Source organism: Narcine bancroftii, chromosome 4 (assembly GCF_036971445.1).
Source record: "Narcine bancroftii isolate sNarBan1 chromosome 4, sNarBan1.hap1, whole genome shotgun sequence".
Lineage (NCBI taxonomy): Eukaryota > Metazoa > Chordata > Chondrichthyes > Torpediniformes > Narcinidae > Narcine > Narcine bancroftii.
In genome coordinates, this window is record NC_091472.1 from 265,473,105 (window position 1) to 265,497,739 (window position 24,635).

At 39.9% G+C, this 24,635-nt stretch overlaps 1 protein-coding gene and 1 long non-coding RNA gene across 10 annotated transcripts in view; one reads left to right on the forward strand and one right to left on the reverse strand.

Annotated features, from left to right (window-relative positions):
- The window catches only part of clasp1a (cytoplasmic linker associated protein 1a), a 235,470-nt gene extending 222,773 nt beyond the window's left edge, over positions 1-12,697 (reverse strand). For 8 of the 9 annotated variants that reach the window (XM_069934915.1, XM_069934911.1, XM_069934914.1 and 5 more), the window contains exons 1-2: positions 12,535-12,697; positions 11,126-11,571 (exon numbers count right to left, since the gene is read on the reverse strand). In XM_069934915.1, coding sequence (XP_069791016.1) covers positions 11,126-11,320 — 195 coding nt within the window. In that variant the 5' untranslated portion in view covers positions 11,321-11,571; positions 12,535-12,697. Of the gene's footprint in view, positions 1-11,125; positions 11,572-12,156; positions 12,461-12,534 lie in introns of those variants that run through there. The other variant, XM_069934908.1, reaches the window with a different exon arrangement.
- LOC138761930 (uncharacterized) lies at positions 11,939-23,703 on the forward strand. The gene is made up of 3 exons (XR_011356625.1): positions 11,939-12,196; positions 21,758-21,848; positions 21,945-23,703. It is a non-coding gene; the product is annotated as an uncharacterized lncRNA (long non-coding RNA).
- The last annotated feature ends 932 nt before the right edge of the window (positions 23,704-24,635 follow it).

Here is a 24,635-nt window from a genome sequence, read left to right on the forward strand (position 1 = left end):
TACTGTTGGTTGGGCTAAATTAATAAAAAGTGATAATGCTTCAGTCACAATGAATTGGTTGGACTGCACTTGCAGTGCATGGATAAAACCGTCCTCCTTTCTCGAGAAGTATTAGTAAATTGCAACCAGTTCAGTGAAGGTGTTCTAAATCCTGTTACCTGAAATGGATCGGTTTCCTGAAGAGAAATAGTTGAACAACCTTGGTTTGTAAACACTACAGGGTTTAAAAGAGTGTGAGATGGCAAGAAACTGATGAGCAATGTCAGGTGAGTATGGAGATGATGTTTCATATTTGTGAGAGAATCTGCAACTTAAAAATAATTACTCTTAAGACAGTAACAAGGCGACTTTTGCTTTTTTGAGGTAGACATGTTTTTTTTTCAGTGCTTCCTTAAAGTTTAAAGAATGTTCTGCAAATATTCTTAAGAGGTAAAAAAAAATGCACTAATTATGGAGATGAAAAACTACTATGGATCGATGCTAACGTGGCGCTGAAATTATAATTAAATTGCGATATTAAATGGCACAGTAGGGCTATTGGGGTGATTGACCTACTCCCAAGACCTCTGATAATCTTTGAAGCACCCATGACCTTCAAATAGTTTGTTTATTATTCAACAATTTCTTCATTCATGCAGATACATTTCCTCAAACTCCACAAGTTCTTATGTAGCATCTTTACAAAAACCTTTTGAACATCCAGATACACAAACATCTACACAGTTCACCTTTCCACTCACCAATCATATCCCCAAACAGAAATTTTTTTTTTTTTTTTTATAAAACCATTCCCTCTGCCTAATAATCCTGTGGTTTTTTTTTTCCCCCTAAATGCTCCATGAAAACATTGGGAAATATATTCCATAAAATTCCCAACAAATAATGTCATGCTAACTACTCTATGATTTCCTATTTTCTCCCTGCATCCAGCCTTGAAGAACTAGCCAGTACCTCAAAATTTGCAGATGATACGAAGTTGGGTAGCAGGGTTAGCTGTGTGGAGAATGCTAGGAGAGTGCAGGGTGATTTGGACAAGTTAGGCAAGTGGGCCAGGATGTGGCAGATACAGTATAATGTGGATAAATGAGAGGTTATCCACTTTGGAGGTAAGAACAGGAAAGAGGATTATTATTTAAATGGTATCTGTTTAGGAAAAGGGGAGATGCAGCGAGACTTGGGTGTTGCTGTCCATCAGTCGTTGAAAGTGGGCATGCAGGTGCAGAAGGCGGTGAGGAGGGCGAATGGTATGTTGGCGTTCATAGCGAGAGGATTTGAGTATAGGAGTAGGGTGATCTTGCTGCAGCTGTACAGGGCCTTGATGAGACCACACCTGCAGTAGTGCCGGCAATTTTGGTCGCCTTATCTGAGGAAGGATATCCTTGCCTTGGAGAGGGTGCAGAGAAGGTTCACTAGGCTGATACCAGGGATGGAGGGGCTCGCATATGAAGAAAGGTTGGATAGACTAGGCTTGTATTCTCTGGAATTTAGAAGATTGGGGGGGGGGGGGGGGGGATCTTATAGAAACATAAAATTCTTAAGGGTTTAGACAGACTAGACGCAGGAAGGTTCTTTCCAATGCTGGGAAAAACCAGAACCAGGGGCCATAGTTTAAGGATAAGGGGAAAGTTTTTTTAGGACTGAGATGAGGAAAAATTTCTTCTCTCAGAGAGTGGTAAATGTGTGGAATTCTTTACCACAGGAAGTAGTTGAGGCCGGTTCCCTGTCCACATTTAAGTGTAGGTTAGATTTGGCCCTTGTGATATGGGGAGAAAGCAGGAACCGGGTACTGATCAGCTATAATCATAATGAATGGCTGTGTAGGCTTGAAGGGCCAAATGGCCTTCTCCTACACCTATTTTCTATGTTTCTATGACATGCTTTCTTCGTGATGCCATGAGTGTGTTGGGTCCAGGAAAGAACAAATGTGCTCACCCTCTCCACCTCTGATTTCCCCCAATGATCACTGGATCATAACTTCTGGTTTTCCCATCCAGAAGTCATCAATCATCTGCTTTGTTTTGGTGACATTGGGAGTGCGAGATTATTGGTGATGCACCATTCAGCCAAGTTTTCAATCCCCCCTCCTGTATGTTGACTCATTGCCTCTTTTTATATGACCATCAACAAATTTGAAGATGGTGTTGTTGTGGTACTGAGCCACACAGTCATGGGTATAAAGTGAGTAGAGCAGGGGGCTAAGAATTCAGCCCTGTGGTACGCTGGTACTGATGGAGGTTCTTACCAATCCTCACTGATTGCGGACTGTAGGTGAAGAAATCAAGGATCCATTTACACTGTGGGCTGTTGAGTCCCAGGTTTTGGAGATTGCTGATCAGTTTAGAGGGGATGCTGGTGTTAAATTCCAAACTGTAGTTGATGAAAAGCAGCATCCTGATGTATCCATCTCTGATAAATAACACATTTATCAACTTCCAGTTGGTACAGTTCCAAAACCTGGAGGTCTTTGGAAGATCATCTCATGCATTGCTCAGCAAATATAAGCCATGTGGTCAAGAAAATGAGTCAGTTTTCACCAGATTTGTTGCTCCAGTGCATGTCCAGAGTACTTTGAAGTTCCTCTCTCTCTCTCTTTTAAGGCCCTTGGCTCCTCAATTTTCAGATTTCTGTTAAAATACAATGCTGGAGAAACTCAACAGGTCAAATCATGTACTTTATACATCAAAGTCTAAAGTATATACTTATAAAGTACACGGTTCAACCTGCCGAGTTTCTCCAGCATTGTGCTTTTCTTTACTGTTTCTGCAGACTTTTTTTGTTTTACTCCTAGATTTATTTGCCCTCTACAGTGCTTCTTAAAGAGTTAGCCTTCTTTGACCCACCTTCAAGTTCATCTTTACAAATACTGGTGTGTTGCTCTGAAGGTTTTACTAATTTTATTTTACCTCCAAATATGATAAACTTATCTCCCCTATCATACATGGGAATAGGATTAGCATTATACCACTAAACATGTACATTAAGCATCAAGTCACAATCCACAAGAAAATTACAGACTAACCATTTGCAAAAGATTGCAATGATGTTCATACGAACACAAGTACACAGAATGCTCCAAAAATATTTTTCTTTCCCTTCACCCCACCCCCCCCCCCCCCACACCTCTGCTATTCCTCTGATTTGAAATACTATTCTCAGATACACATAAAGAAACAACTGCTGCACTTTGTGAAATCAACTGTTGCAGTCAATGTCAACTGACAACAGCAGACAATGGCAAAATGAAGGCCCGATACAATGCTAATCACAGCTACTTTCAGCAGTGGTCACTAGATAATGATCAGAAGCAGAAAGCCCAAATTTTCTTTTTCAAATTCAAGAATAACATGTGAGCATTTAATGTCAGTGTCATGTCAAGTGACGAGGCAAAAATAGAATCAAACATATCATCTTCATTGCCAAGCCTCTGCTACTCAAACTTGCTGAGTCAATGTGAGTGGGTAGTTCATTGTGAAGTATAGCGCTTACATCCCTAACGTCGAAGTACTCGAGATGGCAGAGGTCGACAGCATCGAGTCCACGCTGCTGAAGATCCAGCTGCGCTGGGTGGGTCACGTCTCCAGAATGGAGGACCATCGCCTTCCCAAGATCGTGTTATATGGCGAGCTCTCCACTGGCCACCGTGACAGAGGTGCACCAAAGAAGAGGTACAAGGACTGCCTAAAGAAATCTCTTGGTGCCTGCCACATTGACCACCGCCAGTGGGCTGATAACGCCTCAAACCGTGTATCTTGGCGCCTCACAGTTTGGCGGGCAGCAACCTCCTTTGAAGAAGACCGCAGAGCCCACCTCACTGACAAAAGGCAAAGGAGGAAAAACCCAACCCCAACCAACCAATTTTCCCCTGCAACCGCTGCAATCGTGTTTGCCTGTCCCGCATCGGACTTGTCAGCCACAAACGAGCCTGCAGCTGACGTGGACTTTTTACCCCCTCCATAAATCTTCGTCCGCGAAGCCAAGCCAAAGAAGATAGATTATGCTGATGTTTGTGCCTTTAAATGGAGCTTGAGACAAATAATATTGCTCTTTTAGACAAAGAAATATCTTCAATGCCAATTTTTTTTAATGAATACTCCAAGTACAGTGAATTTCTATTTTTGTTGCTTACCACTTTAAAACAAAAACAACCACACACAACTATTTACTTTAAGCTTTTATAAATAGACACAAAATAATTAAAAATGCTGTTTTATTCCTTGGCGATTCAAGTACTCATCCAGATACTTGCATGTTGTTAGATACCTGCCTCCACTATACAGTACATTTCAGGCTGCAACCACTCTCCATGAAAAATAAGTTATTCAAATCCCCAACTCTGAGCCCTCACTATAAATCATGCCCTCCAATTTTAACATCTCTTTTATGAAACAAAGGTTTGCAATATCTATCCTACTTGTCCCTATCCGTTTTGTATGCCTCTAACAGCCCTCCCCAGTCTTCATCCAACCGTGCTCCAAGGAAAACAAACCTAGCTTAACCACTCTCACCACAAGAAAAAAAATTACATCTCAGGCTGCATCCTGCAAATTTCTTTGAATATAATCATGCCCTTTCCATATACATAATAATTCATCTGCGGTCTAACCAATGTTTAGATGTTGTATCACAACTTCCATGCCCTTTTTTTCATGTTCCAGCCAATGAAAGCCAACATTTAATGCACCCTCTGCACCACCTTATCTACTTGTACTACCACCTTTCTGGATTTATGGACATACAAAAAGGTCCTTCTGTACTTCAGTATTTCATCGGGTTCAGTTATATCCTAACTTAATTGGACTTGGCTAAACATCTGATATTGTACCTCTCAAAATTATCCAATGCTAGTCTCTAACCCAAGATTATTTTCTTCAACCTCATTATCAATTAATTTACTTATCACCTTCAAACTTATTAATCATACCTCCAAAACTAATGATTTGTATTTCAAAGGATATGTCCAAAGCAAGTTTCCAGCACCAAACATTGATGTATCATTCATCGCGGACCCAACTTAGAAATACAACCATCCACCAGTTTATTTACCAACATCCTCTACCTACTTTGACCAAACCAACATTGGATCAAATTTGCAAAATTGCCTTGGATCCCATGGGCCCCAACCTTTTTGACCAGCCTTCCAGTTTTCCTCATCCAAACCCAGTCAGAAACCTGACAAATGGCATTTAATGTGGGAAAGTGAGAGCTAATGCACTTCAGCAAAAGGAATCAAAAAGGCAAATCACCAAAGTGGAAAGAGCTTGCAAATAAATGAAATTCAGAGGGATCTGGATGTTCTAGTGCACAAATCAAACTTCAGGAGGCAAGTCCAAAGCAGAAAATGGCATATTGGTCTCCAATGCAAAGAAGTTGGAGATTAAGAATAGGAAGATTTTGTGGATTTTGCACAGGCTATTTGTGAGCTAGATTGTGCAATTTTGTTACTCTTACCTACAAAACAGAATTGCAGATAGTCCAAAGAAATTTCACTCTGATATTTCCTGGGATGAAAGGGTTGTTCAATCATAGGAGACTAAACAATTTAGACCTGTATTCCTTGAAGTTTAAAAGAAGAGGAGGGACCATATTCAATCTATATAGAATCAAAAGGGTTGAGATGTTGCCACCCGTGGGGGGGGGGGGGGAAGGAAAAATCACAACAAGGGGGACGTGGCTAAAAAAGAGACTAGTTATTTAAAGAAGTGAAACACAGATGCTGTGATTGTAGTAAAAACATACAGAAATGCTGGAAGAACTCAGCTGGTAACCCTAATTACTGATATTTCAGACTTGAGCCCCTCTTCAAGGAAGATGTCAAAAAAAAGCTGAAGGCTGGCAGGGGGGGAGGAGTCCTGACCAACAAAGATGTTAATTGGATATATGTATGATAAGAGGAGGTGAGAATTGATTCTGGCTCTGTGAAAGGAGACAAATGGAAAAGGAGAACCCAATGTTTACTATATTTACCACACTCATTAGGTTTTCCTTTGAAGAAACAATTGCTAATTAGTCAGATAGTCAGGTCTTGCTCCTCCTCACCTTCAACCGTTTAGTATCCATGTTTCTACAATTCTGATCTCTTGTACATCATTCTCCTTTTCATTTTGACAACAGAATTGAACCATGCTGATCTTTTGCTCTTGAATTACTTCCCTAAACCCATCCAACTATTCAATTTTTCTAATCCAAGTTGCAACTGCATCAATTTATCAAACATTACCTTTAATTGATATAGCACATTTCAATCTCTTTTCATATAATATTTATAGCTAAAGTACTTTTCAGAGGTAGTTACTCTTGTAATGGGCGGAACATCTTCACATTAAAAGCTCCCACAAGCTGTAATTTGATAAATTTAAATTATTTTTCATCCAATCATCGATTAAAAGATAAATATTAGTCGCGATGCTGGTAACCACTCTTCTAATCTTAATCAAAATAATGTCATGAAAACTCTGGCAACAGCTTGAAAGAACAAATTAGGTCTCATCTTAATGCCTTACCAGAGCTCAGCACTTTACTCAAAATAGTGAAGCATTCAGCCCAATTATCTATTATTCACTCATGTGAAGACAATTGCAAGCTCACTTTGTCTTCACTCATACAGCAATTCTTTGTAACAGCAACCATCAAACCTAGCACATGTACGTGATTGCCATGCTCTCTAAAATGGGTTCTGGGAGAGGAAATCATGAATTGGATACAACTGCTTTACAAGGATACGAGTAATCCATTCAAATTAATGGGCGAGAAACCAAAAGCTTCCCCCATCAAATCTGGAGTCAGACAGGATCCACATTCTCTTTCAACTTGTTTGCGTGATATATCAAGCTTTTTGGTGAATCTATCAGAACAGAAAGTGCATACAAGGGTGATGTTGCAAGGCACTGGGGGTACTCTGAGATCAGAGCTTTCCTGTAAGTCGATAATATAATCATCATCATGTACCCATACTTGGACCACAGACAGATCATCATCTGCAATCAGAATTACCTGTCCTTGGAGACTAAAATCAAACACAGTAAGAGAGAGGCCCAACTAATCCTCTACAACAGACTTCATTTTGAGTTTTGATTACCTGATGTTGAGAATCTGGTTAAGAGGAGCTGGAGTGTGGAGGAAGCATTGGCTAGCAAAGATAGTAAAAGTAAAACAAAATCTGGGAAAGTGGAAGTGATGCTTGTTCTTGAAAGCAGGTAAGAACCCAGGCATTGGGTGTGAGGTGTTCTCTCACATGACAAGTGAGACAAGTGACATTTTCCATTTTATCTTGAGATTAAAATGGATTAATCTCACATCATGATAAACAAATCTAAAAAAAAAAGTGGAAAAATGTGCTAAACACAGTCTTTATCTTGATCGCCTCCTTTGTGCACAGCTGCATCAAGTGATGCCTTGAACTGGAGTATCATTGTGTGATGAAGTCCAACATGTCTGTCATGTTGTTAAAGACAAGATCAGGCCCCTTTGCCATGAATATTCCTTTAGTTGGACCTGCCACACTACCTGACAAGCTCATCCGAAAGGGAACCTCATTACCAGAACTCACAAACCAGTAGCAAGGCACTTTCCATCAGATCCTACTGAACAGCCAGTTTCAACTCTGCTTCATGTTGCCCTCATCCACCTCTGGAAATTGTGCATTTATTAAACTCTTCAAAAGGAAGGAATGGTCACTGTCAATGTTTACCCTGAGCAACTGTAATACAGGGAACAATGTAATCTACAAGCAGTTTCCAAGGATACATATGGAAATTGTTGTTGAAAGATCAACTCAGTGAAAGATCCAAATTGATCTGTGCAAAACACACTGGTCTATTGGTGGAAGGTGACATCTGTAAGCAAGTCATGCTGACTGGCATAGCCCAAAGAGCATGAATGGATGATTCATTGAAGCTTGATGCAGCCACATGATCTTTTTAGGGGAGAACCATAGCCTTGATTCAATCCATCAATGAATATTTATGTATTTTGTTGTGTATAACATCCTCTCAATATTTCACATGTTCTGCTTTCGGAAACATGAAAGGCTCGACTCCTCATAAGAAAATATTCCAAACTGATGGACAATTAACGTAGAGAAGAATGATTGTAATTACTGTCATTATTAAAATGTTAAAATTCTCAAAGATACTTAAAATCACCAATGACTGAAGAGGGCGCACAAAATCAGTGAACCGGTGTGGACTTGAAAGGCCAACGTGGCCTGTTTCCGCTCCGTAAATGGTTATATGGTTATATGGTTAAATAAAAAGTATCCAACAAATCACAACCAAACTCTTGATATTCTACATTTCCTGTTCCTTATCTAACAATTCCCTGATACTGCAAATAAGAGACATCAGCCATCATGAATTAATATCACAAATGAAAAAGAATTTTGAATACAAAGTGTTGCTGAGAATGAAGGTGGGGCTGCCCAAAGATAAAGGAGGCAACATGTGATTAGAGGCAGAGGAAGTCCCAAATGAATATTTTGATTCAGTATTCACAAAAGGATGAGCTTGGAATGGAACAGGCTTGTGTGCTAGACAATGATGTAATTAAGAAAGTATTGGATCTTCTTAAAAACATTAAGATTGATTGATAAGTCCCCAAGGATGGATGTGATTATACCCCTGGTTGCTGTGGGAAAGGAGGGAAGAGATAGCTGGGGCATTTACTACAATCTTTGAATCCTCCTTGGCCACAGGAAAAGTGCTGTAGTATTGGAGAATGGCATATGTGGTCTCCTTGTTTAAAAAAGGTAACAGGGAGAATCCTGGGAATATAGACTGGTGAGTCTTACATCAGTGGTGTGCTAACTAATGGAGAGTCTACTCACAGATAGTCAGCAACTAATCCTCTACAACACACTTCATTTTGAGTTTGTGAAGGGAAGGTCATGCCTCGTGAGCCTAATTGAGTTTTCCCTCCCTCCAAAGGAGGTAACAAAAGAAATTGATGAAGGTAGGGCAGAGAATGTGGTCTGTATGGATCTTAGTAGGCATTTGACAAGGTCCCCCATAAGCGACTCACTCAGAAAGTCATAAGGCATGGGACCCACAGAGCCTTGGCTGAGTGGATTAAAAATTAGCTTGCATGTAGAAAGAAAAGGGTGGGAGTGGATAGAAAGTATTCTGCCTGGAGGTCAGTAACTAGTGAAGTTCCACAAGGATCCATTCTGGGACCCCTGCTCTTTGTGATTTTTCTTTAAAATAAATGACCTAGATGAAAAAGCAGAAGGATGAGTCAACAACTTTCAGGTGATATCAAGGTTGGAGAAGTTGTGGATGGTGCTGAAGGTTGTTCAAGATCACAAAAGGATATACACAGGATGTAGAGTTGGGTGGAAAAAATGGCAGATGGAGATCAATCCAGACAAGTGTGAGGGGATGCATTTTGGAAGGTCAAAGCAGAAGGCCGAGAGCAGGGTTAATGGTCAGATTCTTAACAGTGTGGAGAAACAGAGGGACCTGGATTCCAAATCCTTGTATCTCTCAAGGTTGCCAAGCAGGTTGATAGGTTAGTTAAAAAGGCCTATGGCATGCGGTGGGCAACTTTTTGTTTAAGAAAACTCACTTTCCACCTTAAGTATTCCCTTTGCCAATCAGTGCTCTGTGATTGGTATGGGATTGCTGAAGATGCTATGTGAGTGGGAAGGTTGAGAACCACTGCTCTGGATCCAATTGTTACCGAAAAATTTTGCTTGAGAAAAATTGTCATTGGCCCATTTCCTTTGGACTTAGGAAACGATGCACATAATTTGTCAATTAGGTACAATCAAAACAGTGGTTTTCAAATTTTTTTCCACTCACATACTTACTTAAGCAATCCCTTACTAATCACAAAGCATTTATAGCACAGAAAATATCCAAGGTAGAATATGAATTTTAAAAAAAATGTTGGGCTTCATTAATATGGGAATTGAGTTCAAGAGTAGAGAGATCATGGTGCAATTCTACAAATCTCTGGTGAGACCACACTTGGAGAATTGTGTTCAGTTCTGGTCACCTCATGAAAGGAAGAATGTGAAAGCTATGGAGAGGGAGCAGAGGAGATTTACCAGGATGTTGTCAAGATTGGAATTCAAAGCTTATGAGGCAAGGAACTTTTGAGCTGGAATTTTTCTCTTTCAAGCGCAGAACGAGAGGAGACTTAATTGAGGTCTATAAGATTCTGTGAGGCATAGATAAGGTGGACAGCCAATACCTTTCTCCCAGGGCAGGAATAGCAATCACCAAGGGACATTTCTACAAAGCGAGGGAAGAAAATCAAGGGCAATTTTTTTTTTAAAAACCCAAGCAGTTATGGGTGTCTGGAATGCCTTGCCAGGGATAGTGGTAGAGACTGAAACATTTGGGGTATAAGACTCATGGCACATGGTTGAAAAAAGAGGGTTACAAGATAGGATAGGTTTGGTACTTTTTGGTAGGACTATATAGGTCGGCATAACAGAGGATTGAAAGGCCTGTAATATACTGAAATGTTCTACGTTTTACAAAAGATTGCTGAGGCAGTTAAGTGACAGATATAAAATAGTTTTTATCATGAAGATGGAGGCCAAAGTTCAAATGGGATATTGAAAAGATGATCACATACCACTCCGTCTTTTTGTACTAAATATAATGTTCAATGTATACCAAGCATGGGCTACCTCTGATAAAGACATTAATACATTGATTCCCTCCCCCCCCCCCACTTACAATATTCTGATTTTCAAAATACCAAAAATTAAATGAAATTCTCCCTGTAGATCCACCCAGATGTTTGAAGAATGTTTATTATTATTGCACTCTGATGGTTTTCGGGGCTTATCTTAAAAGAAACAAAATTCACTAACCATCCAAAATCCACATGATGCTCAGAAACAAAATAGCACTGCCAACAAATTACAATTTCAACAGACGCAGACTGACAGTTCTCAAAGTTGCAAGATCCACCTGAAGCAAGTGAAGGAACTGATGGCAAAAAATAATTCTACACCAAGGTAGCAGCATAACAAAATAAATTTGAATCATGTTTAATAGGAAATCCATCATGGAAGACAACTTTGTCGAGGACATGTTGCTTATCAAATCGGGGAAAAAAAATTGAATAGTTTAAAATTATTTTTGGAAAAGCTGGTTAAGACTAGATATTACCTTACCTTAAAGTTACTGGAGTTTACCCAACCAGCTCCAAGGGCATCAATCATTCTATCAAGCATTGATTGATCATGTTCAAGATCATAGGATTTCTGTCGATCTGTGAGGTACTCTATAAGCTCTTGAGCAATTTGCGGCCGACGTCCCATGTCTTTCTGCAGCACTTGGGTCAAGAAATACTCCATGCAGGGCTCCATGGTTGCAGTGCAGTAGAGCAATAAGCCTAGAAAACAACTATATTTATCCTACTAGAGGTCGTCAATCCACTTGAAGGTTATTGAGCAGCAATGGTGAACGTATACAAGGAACGAATACAATGCACCATGTGTGTTTTGAGAGCAGCTGGATGGAGAGGAGGAAGAATTTAAAATCCTAAAGGGAGAGCAGGAAACCAGGAACGCTGGAAAGTGCAGCAAAAGCACCTCATAATTCAGTTTTCAGGGTAATCCTAGAAAAAAAATCAAAAAGTTGTAAGCTTTCACTATTCCAGTTCACCACCAAAAACATTTGCATTCTGTTATATTATTGTCTGACTGTATAAGGCCCATTTGACAAAAGTGCTGATAAAATTGTCTCAGTATTTCTTTTGAACGTGACAAGGTTTTACCCGTGGTGGTGCAATCTGCAATTAAGGTATAAATACAACAATCATGCAGCAACTTGCAGGAGACTGCCATTTAAAAATGTGTCATCAGGTTTAAAAACAGTGGATCCTTCCTGATAATTTGCAGGATAAGGCATCGTTCCTGCACATGCGCGGCTTTCCCCACCAAACTTCCTGCAAAATTCAGGCCCCCGCGATCGAGATACCTAGTTCTCACGCATACCCGGTGTGAAACCTACTCCCCTCCCTTCTTTTTCCTCCCTCCTCCTTCTCCAAAAAAAAAATGGTGCAGAACAACAGACGCCAAGAAGAAACGAACCCCAAGGACACTATGCAGTCAATGTTCAGCCTTAAATCTGAAAGAATTTGGACGCATAAAGTTTTCCCTTGAATGACAACGAAATTGGAAATAAAAATCATATACTGTACTCTGCAAATTAATCCAGGAGTCGGTCAAGCAGCAGGAATGGTGAGATCTGGCCGCTCTTTCAATGATTATTAAATGTTAATGGTAATTTCTTGCCCGGGGAGCGTTTGCTTTCACTTCGCACAGCCATTATTTCATGACTGTATTTGGCAACCAGCCTCACTGTACTGAGGCGAGGAGACACAATTCGCCCTCAAAGACATGCCCGATTAAAGCTCCGGGCAGTGGGTGGACAGACCGCGGGCGCCATCAGACGGACGGACGGCCGGCCGGCGACAGGAGGCCTGCCCCAAGCGGCCCGCTCCTCGCCATTTGCCTTCACTCCAACCCGACCCCCTCCACACTCTAAACCACCCCCGTTCCAAAAACAAAACATGTACCGTTTGCGTGACGGCGATGGAAAGATTTCTTTTCAGGGGGGAGGGATCATTTCCACGGACAAACGATTACGGTGCACGCACGCAAACCCCCTCCACTCCGGCCACTCGCCGCCTCCTTAAAGGAGATGAACCGCCATGGCAGCCAGCCGCCCGCGACGCTGACGTCCCCAGGACGTAATCACGCACGGGCGTGCGTGCGTACGCGGGGTGAAAATGGCCGAACTCGGGTTGCGGTTTCGGGGTAAGGCGGAGATGTGGTGGAGAGGAGAGACGGATTTCTGTGGACGTATTTCCAGACCCACGAAAACTTGGTTTGCATTCTTTTTAGAGGAAGTCTTTTAATGTGAGAGAGGCTGTTTAAAATAAAAAAAGAGAGATTTTGCCAGATCATGATGTGGCATTAGAGATGATAAGGACTTGATGTAGACCTCTTTGTCCATTGAGGTTGAGTCTATTTATTGGACATGACTTGGCTGATGGTGAGAGGACCCCTCCCAATCTGATCTTTCCTGCACCACTCCGCCCGTTGTCCGCGAGATGACTACGGTGGAGTGGATGGAGGCAGTCACCCACCTCTTTGCAGAATGCAGATTCACCAAGAGCATGTGGAGGAGGATGCAAGGGTCCTTGTCACAGTGCATCCCCACCACCACCATGATCTATGGCAGGGGTGGCCATCCTTTCATTGTCACCCGTCAATTGTTTGCGAGTTCAGTTGTGCCATACAAATCTTGTACCTCATTCAATTCTTGTAAAAATATGTTAATATGGACATATTTTGCATGATATATTGATTTAATATAAGACAAGATAAACCTTACTTACCTTAACGAGACTTTTGAATCTTTTTGATTTTGCCAAGCTTTTAACTTAATTACTGAGAGCAGGGGAGAATTCTTAAAATTTGAATCAGTCAATTGTGACCTCGTTTTGTTTTGAATCCATTTCATACTGAAAATGCTCGTTCACATCTGTACGCCATTCTGAAATAACAGCTATAACTCTGAGAACATTTTGTTAGTTCTGGAAAATGTTCACAGGGTAATGATTGCCAGAAATGAATCATGTCAGAAACATTTGGGACTGAGGGAAGCTCAACAAATTTCATGTTCAATGATGAATTTGTTTTCAAGTCGATATGTTCCATTTGTTTGTTACTAGTCATCTTAATGATATTTTTTTGTTCACTAAAATGAAAATGGGTTTATAAGTGCAAGTATGTAGTCTTTCTTTAGCAAAATCACAAAAACGACTTTCAAATGACTCAATAATGATTTTTTTTTTCAATATATTTTGTAAAATTGCCATTCACTCTGCTCTTTTAAGTGCAGAAACTGGCCCAAATCATTATTTTCTAACTGAGAGGTGAACATTTTTAACTTCATCTTCAATGCATGTTGATGTCATTTACAATTTGTTCTTGCCCTGGAATTTCAAATTTAGATATTTGAGAAGGATGGTAACAGCAACTAAAAATGCCAAATCACATAGCCAATTGTTATCACATAAAAAGACTCTTTCCTCAGGCAGCTCATTTTTCTCTTCTAGAAAATTATGAACAGTATTTTTCAGTTTCCAAAACCTGTCCTCTAGAAAGCCAGCAGACCTGACAAGATTGCCATATTCCAAATATATCATTTCACAATATTGTATGAATTCTCGTCTGTTTAATCCTCTTGCTCTAATTTTATTCAAGCATTTCATAACCTGTAAAATAACATGCTGTAAATTTAAAGTTATTCCACATAGTGACCCTAGGTGTAATATGCACTGATTTTTTAGTAGAGGATGACCTGTAAAATTTTCAAGCAAAGTTGTAGTCCAGCAGCTTAACCTATCATTGACGGCGCTCCCATCAGAACAAACACCGATTAATTTACTAGAATCGAGTTGAAGAGTTTCATAGCCAAGAAATGTGTCGCAGTTGCATGGAAGTTATGCACACCGGTTTCTTTGAAAAGATCGATAGTTGTATTTCCATGGAAAAGATTATTTATAATTTAAGAAATAAACATAACACATTCCTGAAGATCTAGCAACCGTATTTGAATTACATTGATACACAAGTACAATATTGCTGCTGTAAATTCGTGATCCGCCCTCAATTTTATATTAATATATTATTATTTTTATTAGTAAAATAGACTGTGAGCCCTGGCAGGAGATGGAAAGGCTCCGTATCTGTCTATCTCATTTAAGTTCAGGGCAAGGGGGAAATGGATGGGTGGGATTGGAATGTTTTTGCTTTGGGATTTTATTTTGGTTTTGTTTTCAGTATGTGTGGATGTATTTTTATATAAAAAAGAAAGGATTTATATTTTGGATGTAAATGGTATAGAGGCTATTTTTCTATATTTCTATATTTATGTAAAGGCTGATATACTTGAAAACCAAATATAATTTTTTTTTTTAAAATTATGTCTGATCCTCTTGTTTTTTTCATGAAGCGACTCAAGACCGATAAGTTCTTCAAAAACACTTACAGTGAACTGAGATTCACTGGTGGTGTGTTATACTGATAGCTGGCTCCGCCTCCCAGCTCCATCCCCATCTACCCATATATAACCCTGGTTTTCTGCCTAAACTCAGAGCCCTTCTGAAGATCACTGAAAGGCCCTATCCTCAGTTATAAACTAATAAAAGGATATGTTCTCCTTCCAGTCATGAGAGCTTTTATTCACGCTACAACACTAAAAATATCATCATTTCCTCATAAAAATGCTTAACTGGTCTACATCACATGTCAGCAGCTTCATCCAAAGCTAAAGAAAAATAAGTACAAGTGTGGACAAGGTCTTTCAGTTACTCAGATACATTATGAGAGTTCTTTGGTGCACCTCTTAACTGTTTGCTATGACAGAGCAATTTTATCTACTTTGCTTTCAATATTTTTCAATCTGATGCGTTTTATGTATTAAGATCGACAAAGTTGGCGTAACAGTTAACACAATGCCTTTACAGTTCCAACGATTGGGACCAGACCAGGGTTCGAATCTCACACAGTCTATAAGGAGTTTGTACGTTCTCCCCGTGTCTGTGTGGGTTTTCTCTGAGGGCTCCAGTTTCCTCCCATCATTCAAAACATACCAAGGGTGTAGGTTAATGAGGTGTAAATTGGATGGCATGGACTCATAGGTCCATGTTACCATGCTGCGTGTCTAAACTGAATTTTTAAAAATTAATCATATTTTCTATTTTGTGAGGAACTGTTTTCACGAACAATGCACAATGGTTTTTCTGACGGACCCGTTATAAATAAGAACTAATTTTCCCATTGTTCATTGAATTCATGCCTACTATCACTTTCTGCTTTACTTTTACTCATTTTCTTTTGCACTGTTATGGGTAACTGAGTGTGAAAACACGGCTTAATTTTTGTAAAAGTAAACAACTGCAAATGTTCACAAAGAACGAGCAAAGCACAACTCCGTGGTGCATGAGTGTCAATTATATGCTGACTGGCAAAAACCTGACTGGAAGACGCCTGGCGCCTCAGGATCAAACAAGTATCAAACGTGTACTGAACAGTTATGGAACGACTGCAGAACAAAAGTCCTTCGTTCCTAGTTTGACTCATTGAACATTTTTAAAATTTAAAACAGATGATTGTGAAAGAAGATAACATTCGCCAAAAGATGTGCTTGAAATAATAAAACCACTAAAAAATAATAGCTAAGTTTTAGATTTATTCTCAGTAAAACCCATTTCTAGGCCTAAGCAACTTGATATAGATTTTTTTTTCTTCAAATCGGTTTTTGGTTATTACTTTTGTTATTATCACTGGGGTGCAATGCACCACTTCTAATCATCCACTATGCCACTTTTGGTACATACACCATGGGTTGGCCATCCCTGACCTACGGGCTGTTCCTGGGGATGCACACAAAGTCAGACATCCAGAACTTGGTGAAAGATGACCTTTGGGTTGCTCAAAATGTGTTGGTCTTTCAGCACACAGAGATGTTGGTGCAGGAATGCTGGCGACTAGCACATTCCAGGCTGTAGGAGTTTGTGCTGAGGAACTCACTAAGGCTTGATGCAGCCAATGTGAGGGCACTGTGGTGAAAGACCGCAGTTTAGAGTCCTTCCACCACATAGCACGAAGGGAAAGCCCTTCAAACAACAGAGGGTGGAGTAACAAAAAGATGTCACAGTTACATATGCTCTCAGTATACAAGATGGTAATGATGTAAATAGAGATTGTATGCAACAATGTTGGGAATATATGGATGTGACATTTAAGGTGCAAGGAGACTTTGAACAGTTTACTACTTTTTTGCAAATAATTCATTGTGAATAAAGTGTACTTTGGGGGGAAAAATGGTATCAGTGCCAGGAGGATCGCCACTTTACAGTTTGCATGTCCTTGTGATGACTACGTGGGCCTCTATTCTCCACCCCAGTTGCTTTAAGATTTTATACATTATTCTTTATGATGATAAGAGATCATAATGAGTTTATTATCATACACATGGTACATATGCACCAAAATTCTTCCTTGCAACTGGCAAACAGGAACTTGCAAAGAAACACTATAATACTGTAATAAAGTAATTTAATTTAATTAAAAGAGGCAATAAATACATAAGATAGATAATATTCACAGTAATCCAAGTGCAAAAAAAATTGACTAGCCAAAATGCAGGCAGTCCTTTTGTGCTGTCAGAGCAGTCTATGATTAGTGAACTAAGGGGAAGTTCAAGGGTCTGATGGTTGTTGGAAATAAACTGTTATTGAACCTACAGGCGCTGTTTTTCTGCCCAGAAGCAGTAGTGAGAAGAGATTGTGACCATGGGGGCCAGGGGTGGGGTGGGGGGGGGGGTGCACAGGGAGGATCCTTTATGATGTTGGGTGACTCCTTGAGGCAACACCTCACATTGATGACTGCAATGGATGAAAGGTCAAACCTCATGATTGACTTTGGTATTCTTGCTACTTTCTGCAGCCTTCTGCATTCCTGGGCACTTGAATTACCCAACCAACCAGGCAGTGATACAACCAGTCAGTATACTTTCCACAGGGCACCTGTAGAAGTTTGGTTGTCAAATCTCCTCAGACTCCTTAAAAAGTAGAAGTATGCCTTCGTCAAAACTGCCTCAATGTGCTGGCTCCAGGGGAGAATATCCGATATGTGAACTCCCAGGAACTTGAAGCTTCTGATTTTCTCCACCTCCTTTGCATTACTGCAGACAGGAACATAGTGCCTCAGCCTGTCCTTTATAAAATCAACAATAAGCTCCTTGGTCTTGGTGATTTTAAGATCTTTATGTTTATTTCAAGATTTTGCAAAGTAATTCACAATAATTGATAGTTTTCATGCTAGGGAATTGGTCTGCCCTGCTGCTGGTGAGGAGCGGAGAGATGAGGAATGTCATCCAGCTCTCCTCCACATTGTCATCCTGCCAAACCATTAGCCACAGGTTTAAATTGCCTGCTAAATGGAGCTGGCAGCGTTTTATTTCTGCATCAAAGACCATGGAGTTCCATGCCCATGTGGCCGGTGCTCATGCACGGAAGTCCAGCTTTTAGGGATTCCCACGTCAAGGGCAACAGAGTGAGGGAACATTTCCCCACCCACCTTCTCCAGATGAGAAGGAGAAGCCTGCAAAATACCCCATCTGGGTACCACAGCAGCAGAGCAGTTCTGGCTTGCTGGCTGAAGGACACATCAGACCACAGGCTGTTGGCAACTGGCTTCTGGTAACCAGTATTATTGGAACTGGGATTTGTCAGGGTGCCGATGGAAAGCAGGGTTCCCAAAGGGGGCAGAGATGCTGACAGCTTCTAAGTTGCATTGGTTTTGGGGGGTTGGAACCAGGAACCAAGGAGGGTGATTTAGATGCCTCGAGTTGGATTCACGGTTGGAACGAACTGGAGGCCTTGTGACTAATGAGGTTATGGTAGCACATCAGAGGGGTTTACAGGATCCACAGGTACTCGATATCTATGAAGGGACTCTTGATTCTCTTTCCTTTCTAGATAGGATCGCTGCACAAGAGGCATCTCTTTTAGCCCTTTCAGGTGGCCTGAACACCCCAGTGTAAAGCCGCATAATCTCACCTTTTGCGACTAAAGACATACTCACTTGAATGCAGCAGAAGCGCCTCTGAGGCGCTGATGCTATCTGACAGCCCCCCAACCCCACTACCTGACAGCCCCTCTGCCCCACTGGGGTGGGAAGGTCAGCGGGGGCTGTTGGGGCAGGGTCGGCCAGTGGGGAACATAGGGGCAGGGCGGCCGTCAGGGCAGGCGAGGTCAGTGTGGGCTGTCACAGCCTGGCTGGCCACTCCTGCACCGGGCCACTCTCTGCACCTCAAAATACAGCAGAGCAATGATGGTCTTCCCTACCCATAATCCCCCATGCAGCTGGAACTGTTGTGGGAAAAAAAGAGCGGTTCCATCTGTGTGGGGGATTATGGGTAGGGAAGACAACCATTGCTATGCTGCATATTTATGACAGGTGGCGCTGGAGCACCAGTTGCCTCACCTCCATCAGGTCTGGAGGCGCTACAAGGTGCCTCTGGATAGGAATAGGCCCCGTCAGGTGGACCAAGCAATGCTGCAAGCAACCTTTTAGGGCTGCTACCTGAAAGGTGAGTCCACGTTAATATCTGCTCCTGCCACTGCCCTCAAGGCAGAGTGTCCACCTGAATGGGCTTTTTGTGTGTCACCTCACTGACAAAAGGCAAAGGAGGAAAAACCCAATACCCAACCCCAACCAACCAATTTTCCCCTGCAACCGCTGCAACCGTGTCTGCCTGTCCCGCATCGGACTTGTCAGCCACAAACGAGCCTGCAGCTGATGTGGACATTTACCCCCTCCATAAATCTTCGTCCGCGAAGCCAAGCCAAAGAAAAGAAATAGTGCAAAATTAATTTTGTTAACATGATAATAAAGGAATCTTGAACCTTGTGCCTAATATAAAAAAATACATCTACTAATCCAGTCTCTATGTGGGTCATTCACGGTCACAACATATGTTTACTCTTCTTGTTCAATGTCTGACCTGCAATACCCAATGAAATCTGTGCAAAAAAAACCCAATGTTTTTAAATTGTGGTCACCCTGTTTGTTCATTTGAAAGGCACAGCAAGCTTCTGTTGTGGAAGTTAACAAAACCTGGAAAAAGAGGTTATCATTAAAAAACCGATGATGGGGCAAGTTTCTTCAGCAAGACACTGAAGTAGCTGATCAGAGGCAGTCAGTTTGTGTGTGTGCAATGAGCAACAAATCTCTCTCTGAAACCGACAAGAACCTTCCTGAGCAGTAACTATTTACCCCTTTTTCACCAGAGTCTGGTGAAAATTCATAAATATTAAATTCTGTGCACAATATAAGAATTGCCTGATACCAGTGAACTTGGAGGAGTGAGAAGTGAGATTGGACGATGAATCAAAGAACTTTCCTGTGTACTTAGAATTAGAAGGATGTTAAGTTCATAGTAATAAGTTAAAGTTTGATCCTGTTTTTTCTGTTTAAAGAACATTAAAAGCAACTTTTGTTGAAGTAACCATTTGTCTTAGTGAATTTCTATTGCTGCTGGGTTTTGGGGTCCTCTGGACTCGTAACACACTCTGCAAACTTAAAACGAGCAGAGGCATCCCTGTGTATCTGACCTGACATGTTTAGTAATTGTTCAATGACTCACACGCTTGCATGTACATGTGTGTGTGCACACAAACATACGAGAGGATTCTAAAATGTATCATTGTAAAGTATTGAAAATTATTTTTTTTAATCCTTTACAGCAGCAAGGTCAGATAATAAATTTCATCCTTTTCAGCTCCCACCATGAATCGCAACGTTCTTTTCATTGTTAACTTACAGTATATATAATTTTTGGCGATCAAGCATATATTTCCTACATTTTGGGCAGAGATTAAATTCCTATTTAATGTCACATAGCTTATTCTGTGGTAAAAATAATTGCATTGGAAAAATTCAGTGCATGCCTGAACTCATAAATATGTTTTGGCTGCTTGTAAATGCAGGAGTCTGCTTTCAGTCAATAGCCAGCATGACAAAATTTATTTTATCAACGTAAAGGAAAATATCTGTACATTCAGATAGATGTGCAATGTGCACAATTAAACATTTTTTTTAAAAAATCATGTCTGCATGAACAGTCAAATTTGCCAAACTTCTTAGACCAGTGTTCAAAATGGAGGAAGTTTATCTAAAGCCCATTAGAAGTTTTTTCTAACTTCTGAAAAGATGATCGGTAGTTGTTAATTTATGTATACTGTTCAATTATTGGAAATGGGTTCTGACCTTTTGATGTTTCAGTTCCTCACATTAAATGTAATCAAATTTCTGGTAAATGGGATTGATATACATATAAACAATGGGAGTTGGCATGTACATGGTGGGCCAAAGAACCTATCACTGTATTTTATTACTCAATGACAAATCTCTACTAATCCTTTAAATTCAATTTTGGAATTTCTGTATTTTTTCTTCATAATTGATATTCTGGACAATTTATAGTATAATTTATGCATGGTCAATACATCGTTACTAATATGTGGTACCCAGAAAAGCTTATAGTACTTCCCACTCAGGAATTGCTTCACTATAGTATGCTTTCCTTTGCTTTGTACTCCCATGTTCTAGAACACAATGGCTATGATTTTATGAATATTTTTGATTATATTCAAAATCTGTCCATGAATTGTGATTATCTGTGTGTGAGGAGCCCCCAATACTTCCACTGAACTTTAATTTACACTTTTAGATCCCAAGTAAACAGCTTCACATTTGCCTCAATTTTGGTTATATTTTTCCCATTAATATCCTTTTGAAATGAATGCTTCTTTCGGTACTGCTTCTATGTTTGTGTCATCATGCAACTTATATACGCATCCTTCTTTCATTATCAAACTCTTTTATAAAGATAGTGAATAAATGTGGCTCTTATCATATCAAAGAGAGACTTTCACCTCCTCATGAATTGTTTCTTTACTGCAAGAAATGATTGGAATCTTACAACTTTAGCATTAATATATATATACCAACAATATCATTAAAACACTTAAAACTGAAAATTGTGAAACAAAGGCTATTCCTTAACAACCCACAAATAAGGATATGTTTGCACAAACAAAGGCCAGCAGATAGAACATATCACTACAGGGCTAGTGAGAATGAAATCATTGATACAGTCAGGATTAATCTGATCATTAATAAAAACATACTGTTTATATATCATTTTGTTTATTTTAGGGGTAAATGTTAATATGAATTGCAACAGAAGCATCACTCTTGACTTCAGAATCTGAGACCTTGAGGAGAAACCCCAAACTTTGTCTGCAAGGTGAGGTGGGTGTGGAGGGGAAGAAATTAATGTAGACTGGAGATTGATGAAGAGTTTTCGATGTGAAACACTAACCTGTAGTTTGTGTTTTTTTAGTTTCAGATTTCCACCATCTGAAGTTTTTTATCTATTTGCATTTACTCATCTAAACTCTCTTTTTAGCCTCACATGAAAGAGGCAATTTCTGGCCAGTTTCCATGGAAGACATTGGGAGAAATCAATCCTGTTAAATGTCACTTGTAAAAGAGAACCACAACAACTACAAATGCTGGGACCTTGAGTGAACAAAGGGAAAATTGAGGAACTCAGCAGGTCAGGCAGCATCCAAGGATAGAAATGCTTGGTCAGCATTTTGGGTCAATGCCCTGTATCAAGACTGAATGCCATTTGCTAATGTTTTCACCATCCAACATTGGAATAAGACCAGAAGACATAGGAATGGAATTAGGTCATTCAGCCCATCAAAGTTTCCCCATCATTTCATCATAGCTGATTACATCTGATCCTTTTTAACCCCATTCTCCATCTTTTCCCCATAACCCTTGATTCCCTTCCTATAGAAACTTTAATCCAATAAATGGTCACTTGAAGGCTAAATGAGACACTTGTTAGAAACACATTTTTAATTAGTTTCAATACAAGTCCAGATGTATTTTAATCTTTTATTTAACACATACACTTGAAATCACCTTCTTTAATGTTGATGTGAAATATACATAAATAATATCTGCATTGATGTTCAGTGAATACAAAGTAACATTAGTGCTAATGGTCAGCTAAAATTATGAGCATTTCACTCACCCTTCTCTATGGCTCCTAATTTAATTGAACTCCCAATTCATGCTCTGCTCCACTTCGCATGCTCCTAGCAGCACTACAACACCTGAACGCATTGCGCATACTCTGGAACCACACATGCGCAAAACAACAAAAACTAACTCGGGACGCCTCCATCGCTTGTGGCAACCAAGCGGGACACCAAGTAAAAGAATTACACATTTTGGTCACTACACTTCCGAATTGGAATTTGTAAATAAGTTTTTGATTAGGATGAAGAGCTATTAAATACAACAGGATAAATATCAGTTTCAAATATGGGCAGAGAAATGGCATTTAGAATTTAATCCAGACAAGTGTGAGGTGTTGCACTTTAGGAGGTTAAAGATTTTGAATTAAAATTTCTCATTAGTTTAAATAAGATCATGGAAGCTAAGCAACTGAAGTAAATAGATTGCTGACATCCTGGATCACGTACAAAGTACCATGGAAGAGCTGTTGGAAGCCTTGCAGTCAATTAAAGTGGGGATATCCCTTAGGCCTGGTCAACTGTATCCTGAGACCTTATTGGAAGCTGGGAAAGAAAAGGCAGAGGGCCTTGTTGAGATATTTACATCTTTTTTAGCTTCGAGTGAAGCAAAAATACTGGAGGCCATCAAGGACAAATAACAGTTCTGGGAAAGTTGCTGGAGAAGATGCTGATGGATACAATCTACCAGCAGTTGGAAAGGCAGGGCCTGATTATAGGTAGATAGTATAGACTATCTATAGAACTTTCCAAGTTCTAGTATTTCCCAATTTCAAAATGTGTCATCTTCAAAGAAACATAAGCGTCGAAATTCCAAATTACTATCTTATTAATTCAATAAATCAAACTTCATAATTGCAGTTGCAAGTAGCTTTAATTGGTTGATATAATGTATAAACCTTTTGCACAACTTCGCATTGAGATTTTCACAATGAAGAGTTCAAAGAAAAGTATCTCGAGAGCTTACATTTCTGACATGATTCTTGGAATCAAAGAAGAGGAGCAAAACCCTGTACACCTGATATTATGACATAGTAACTATGGTAACATTACAAACAACTATTTTTTTTAAGGGTTAGTCATAAAATTAACTACAAATCAAAAACAAAAAGTTTTAACCTTTATAGTTAGCATAGTTTTTTTTATTACATGGAAGATTGTCTCATGAGTCTGATAGTTATTTGAAGAGGTGAACAAGAGGATTGATAAGGATATATCAGTGACCATAGTAAAGATGGAGTTACGCAAAGCCTTTTATAAGGTCCCACATGGCAGGTTAACCAAGAAGATTAAAACATATGGGAGACAAGGTGAGCTGGCCAATTGAGTTCAAACAAGCATTATGCAAGGAGTTAGAGGGTACAAGTGGAGGTTGTTTCAGATGGGAGGCCTCTGACTTGTGGGATACTACATGGGTGGGTGCTAGATCCATATTGTTTGTTATCTATTTTAAAGATTTAAATGGCAAATTAAGTAAAGTTATTAGCAAATTTGCAGATGACACTAAAATTGGTGGTGATGTGGAAAATGAGGAAGGATATTCAATTTACTAAGGATCTAAATCAGTTAGGAAGGTAGAGCAAGGAGTGACAAATGGAATTTAGATCTGACAATTGAGAGATGTGAGCAGATGACACAAGAGTATTGTGTGCAATTCTGGTCATCAAACTACAGAAAGATACAAGATGGAAAGTGTGTAAAGAGGGTTTACAAGGATGTTGCCAGGATGTGAGGAACTGAGATACCGGGAAAGGATAAACAGGTTGAATTTAAAGGTTGAAAAGCTTTTACAGTTGTACAAAAGCAACAGCTTGAGTCTCAAAGTGGACAAGACAAGGGAGATAATTATGGACTTCAGGACGGCGAAGAACCATTCTCCAGAAATCTTCAATATCTCACTCAAGCAGGGCGTGGAACCATGGAGCTGATGGTTGACTTCAGGAAGGGAAAGCCCTTGTTTGATAAAAATCTGAAAGATATCT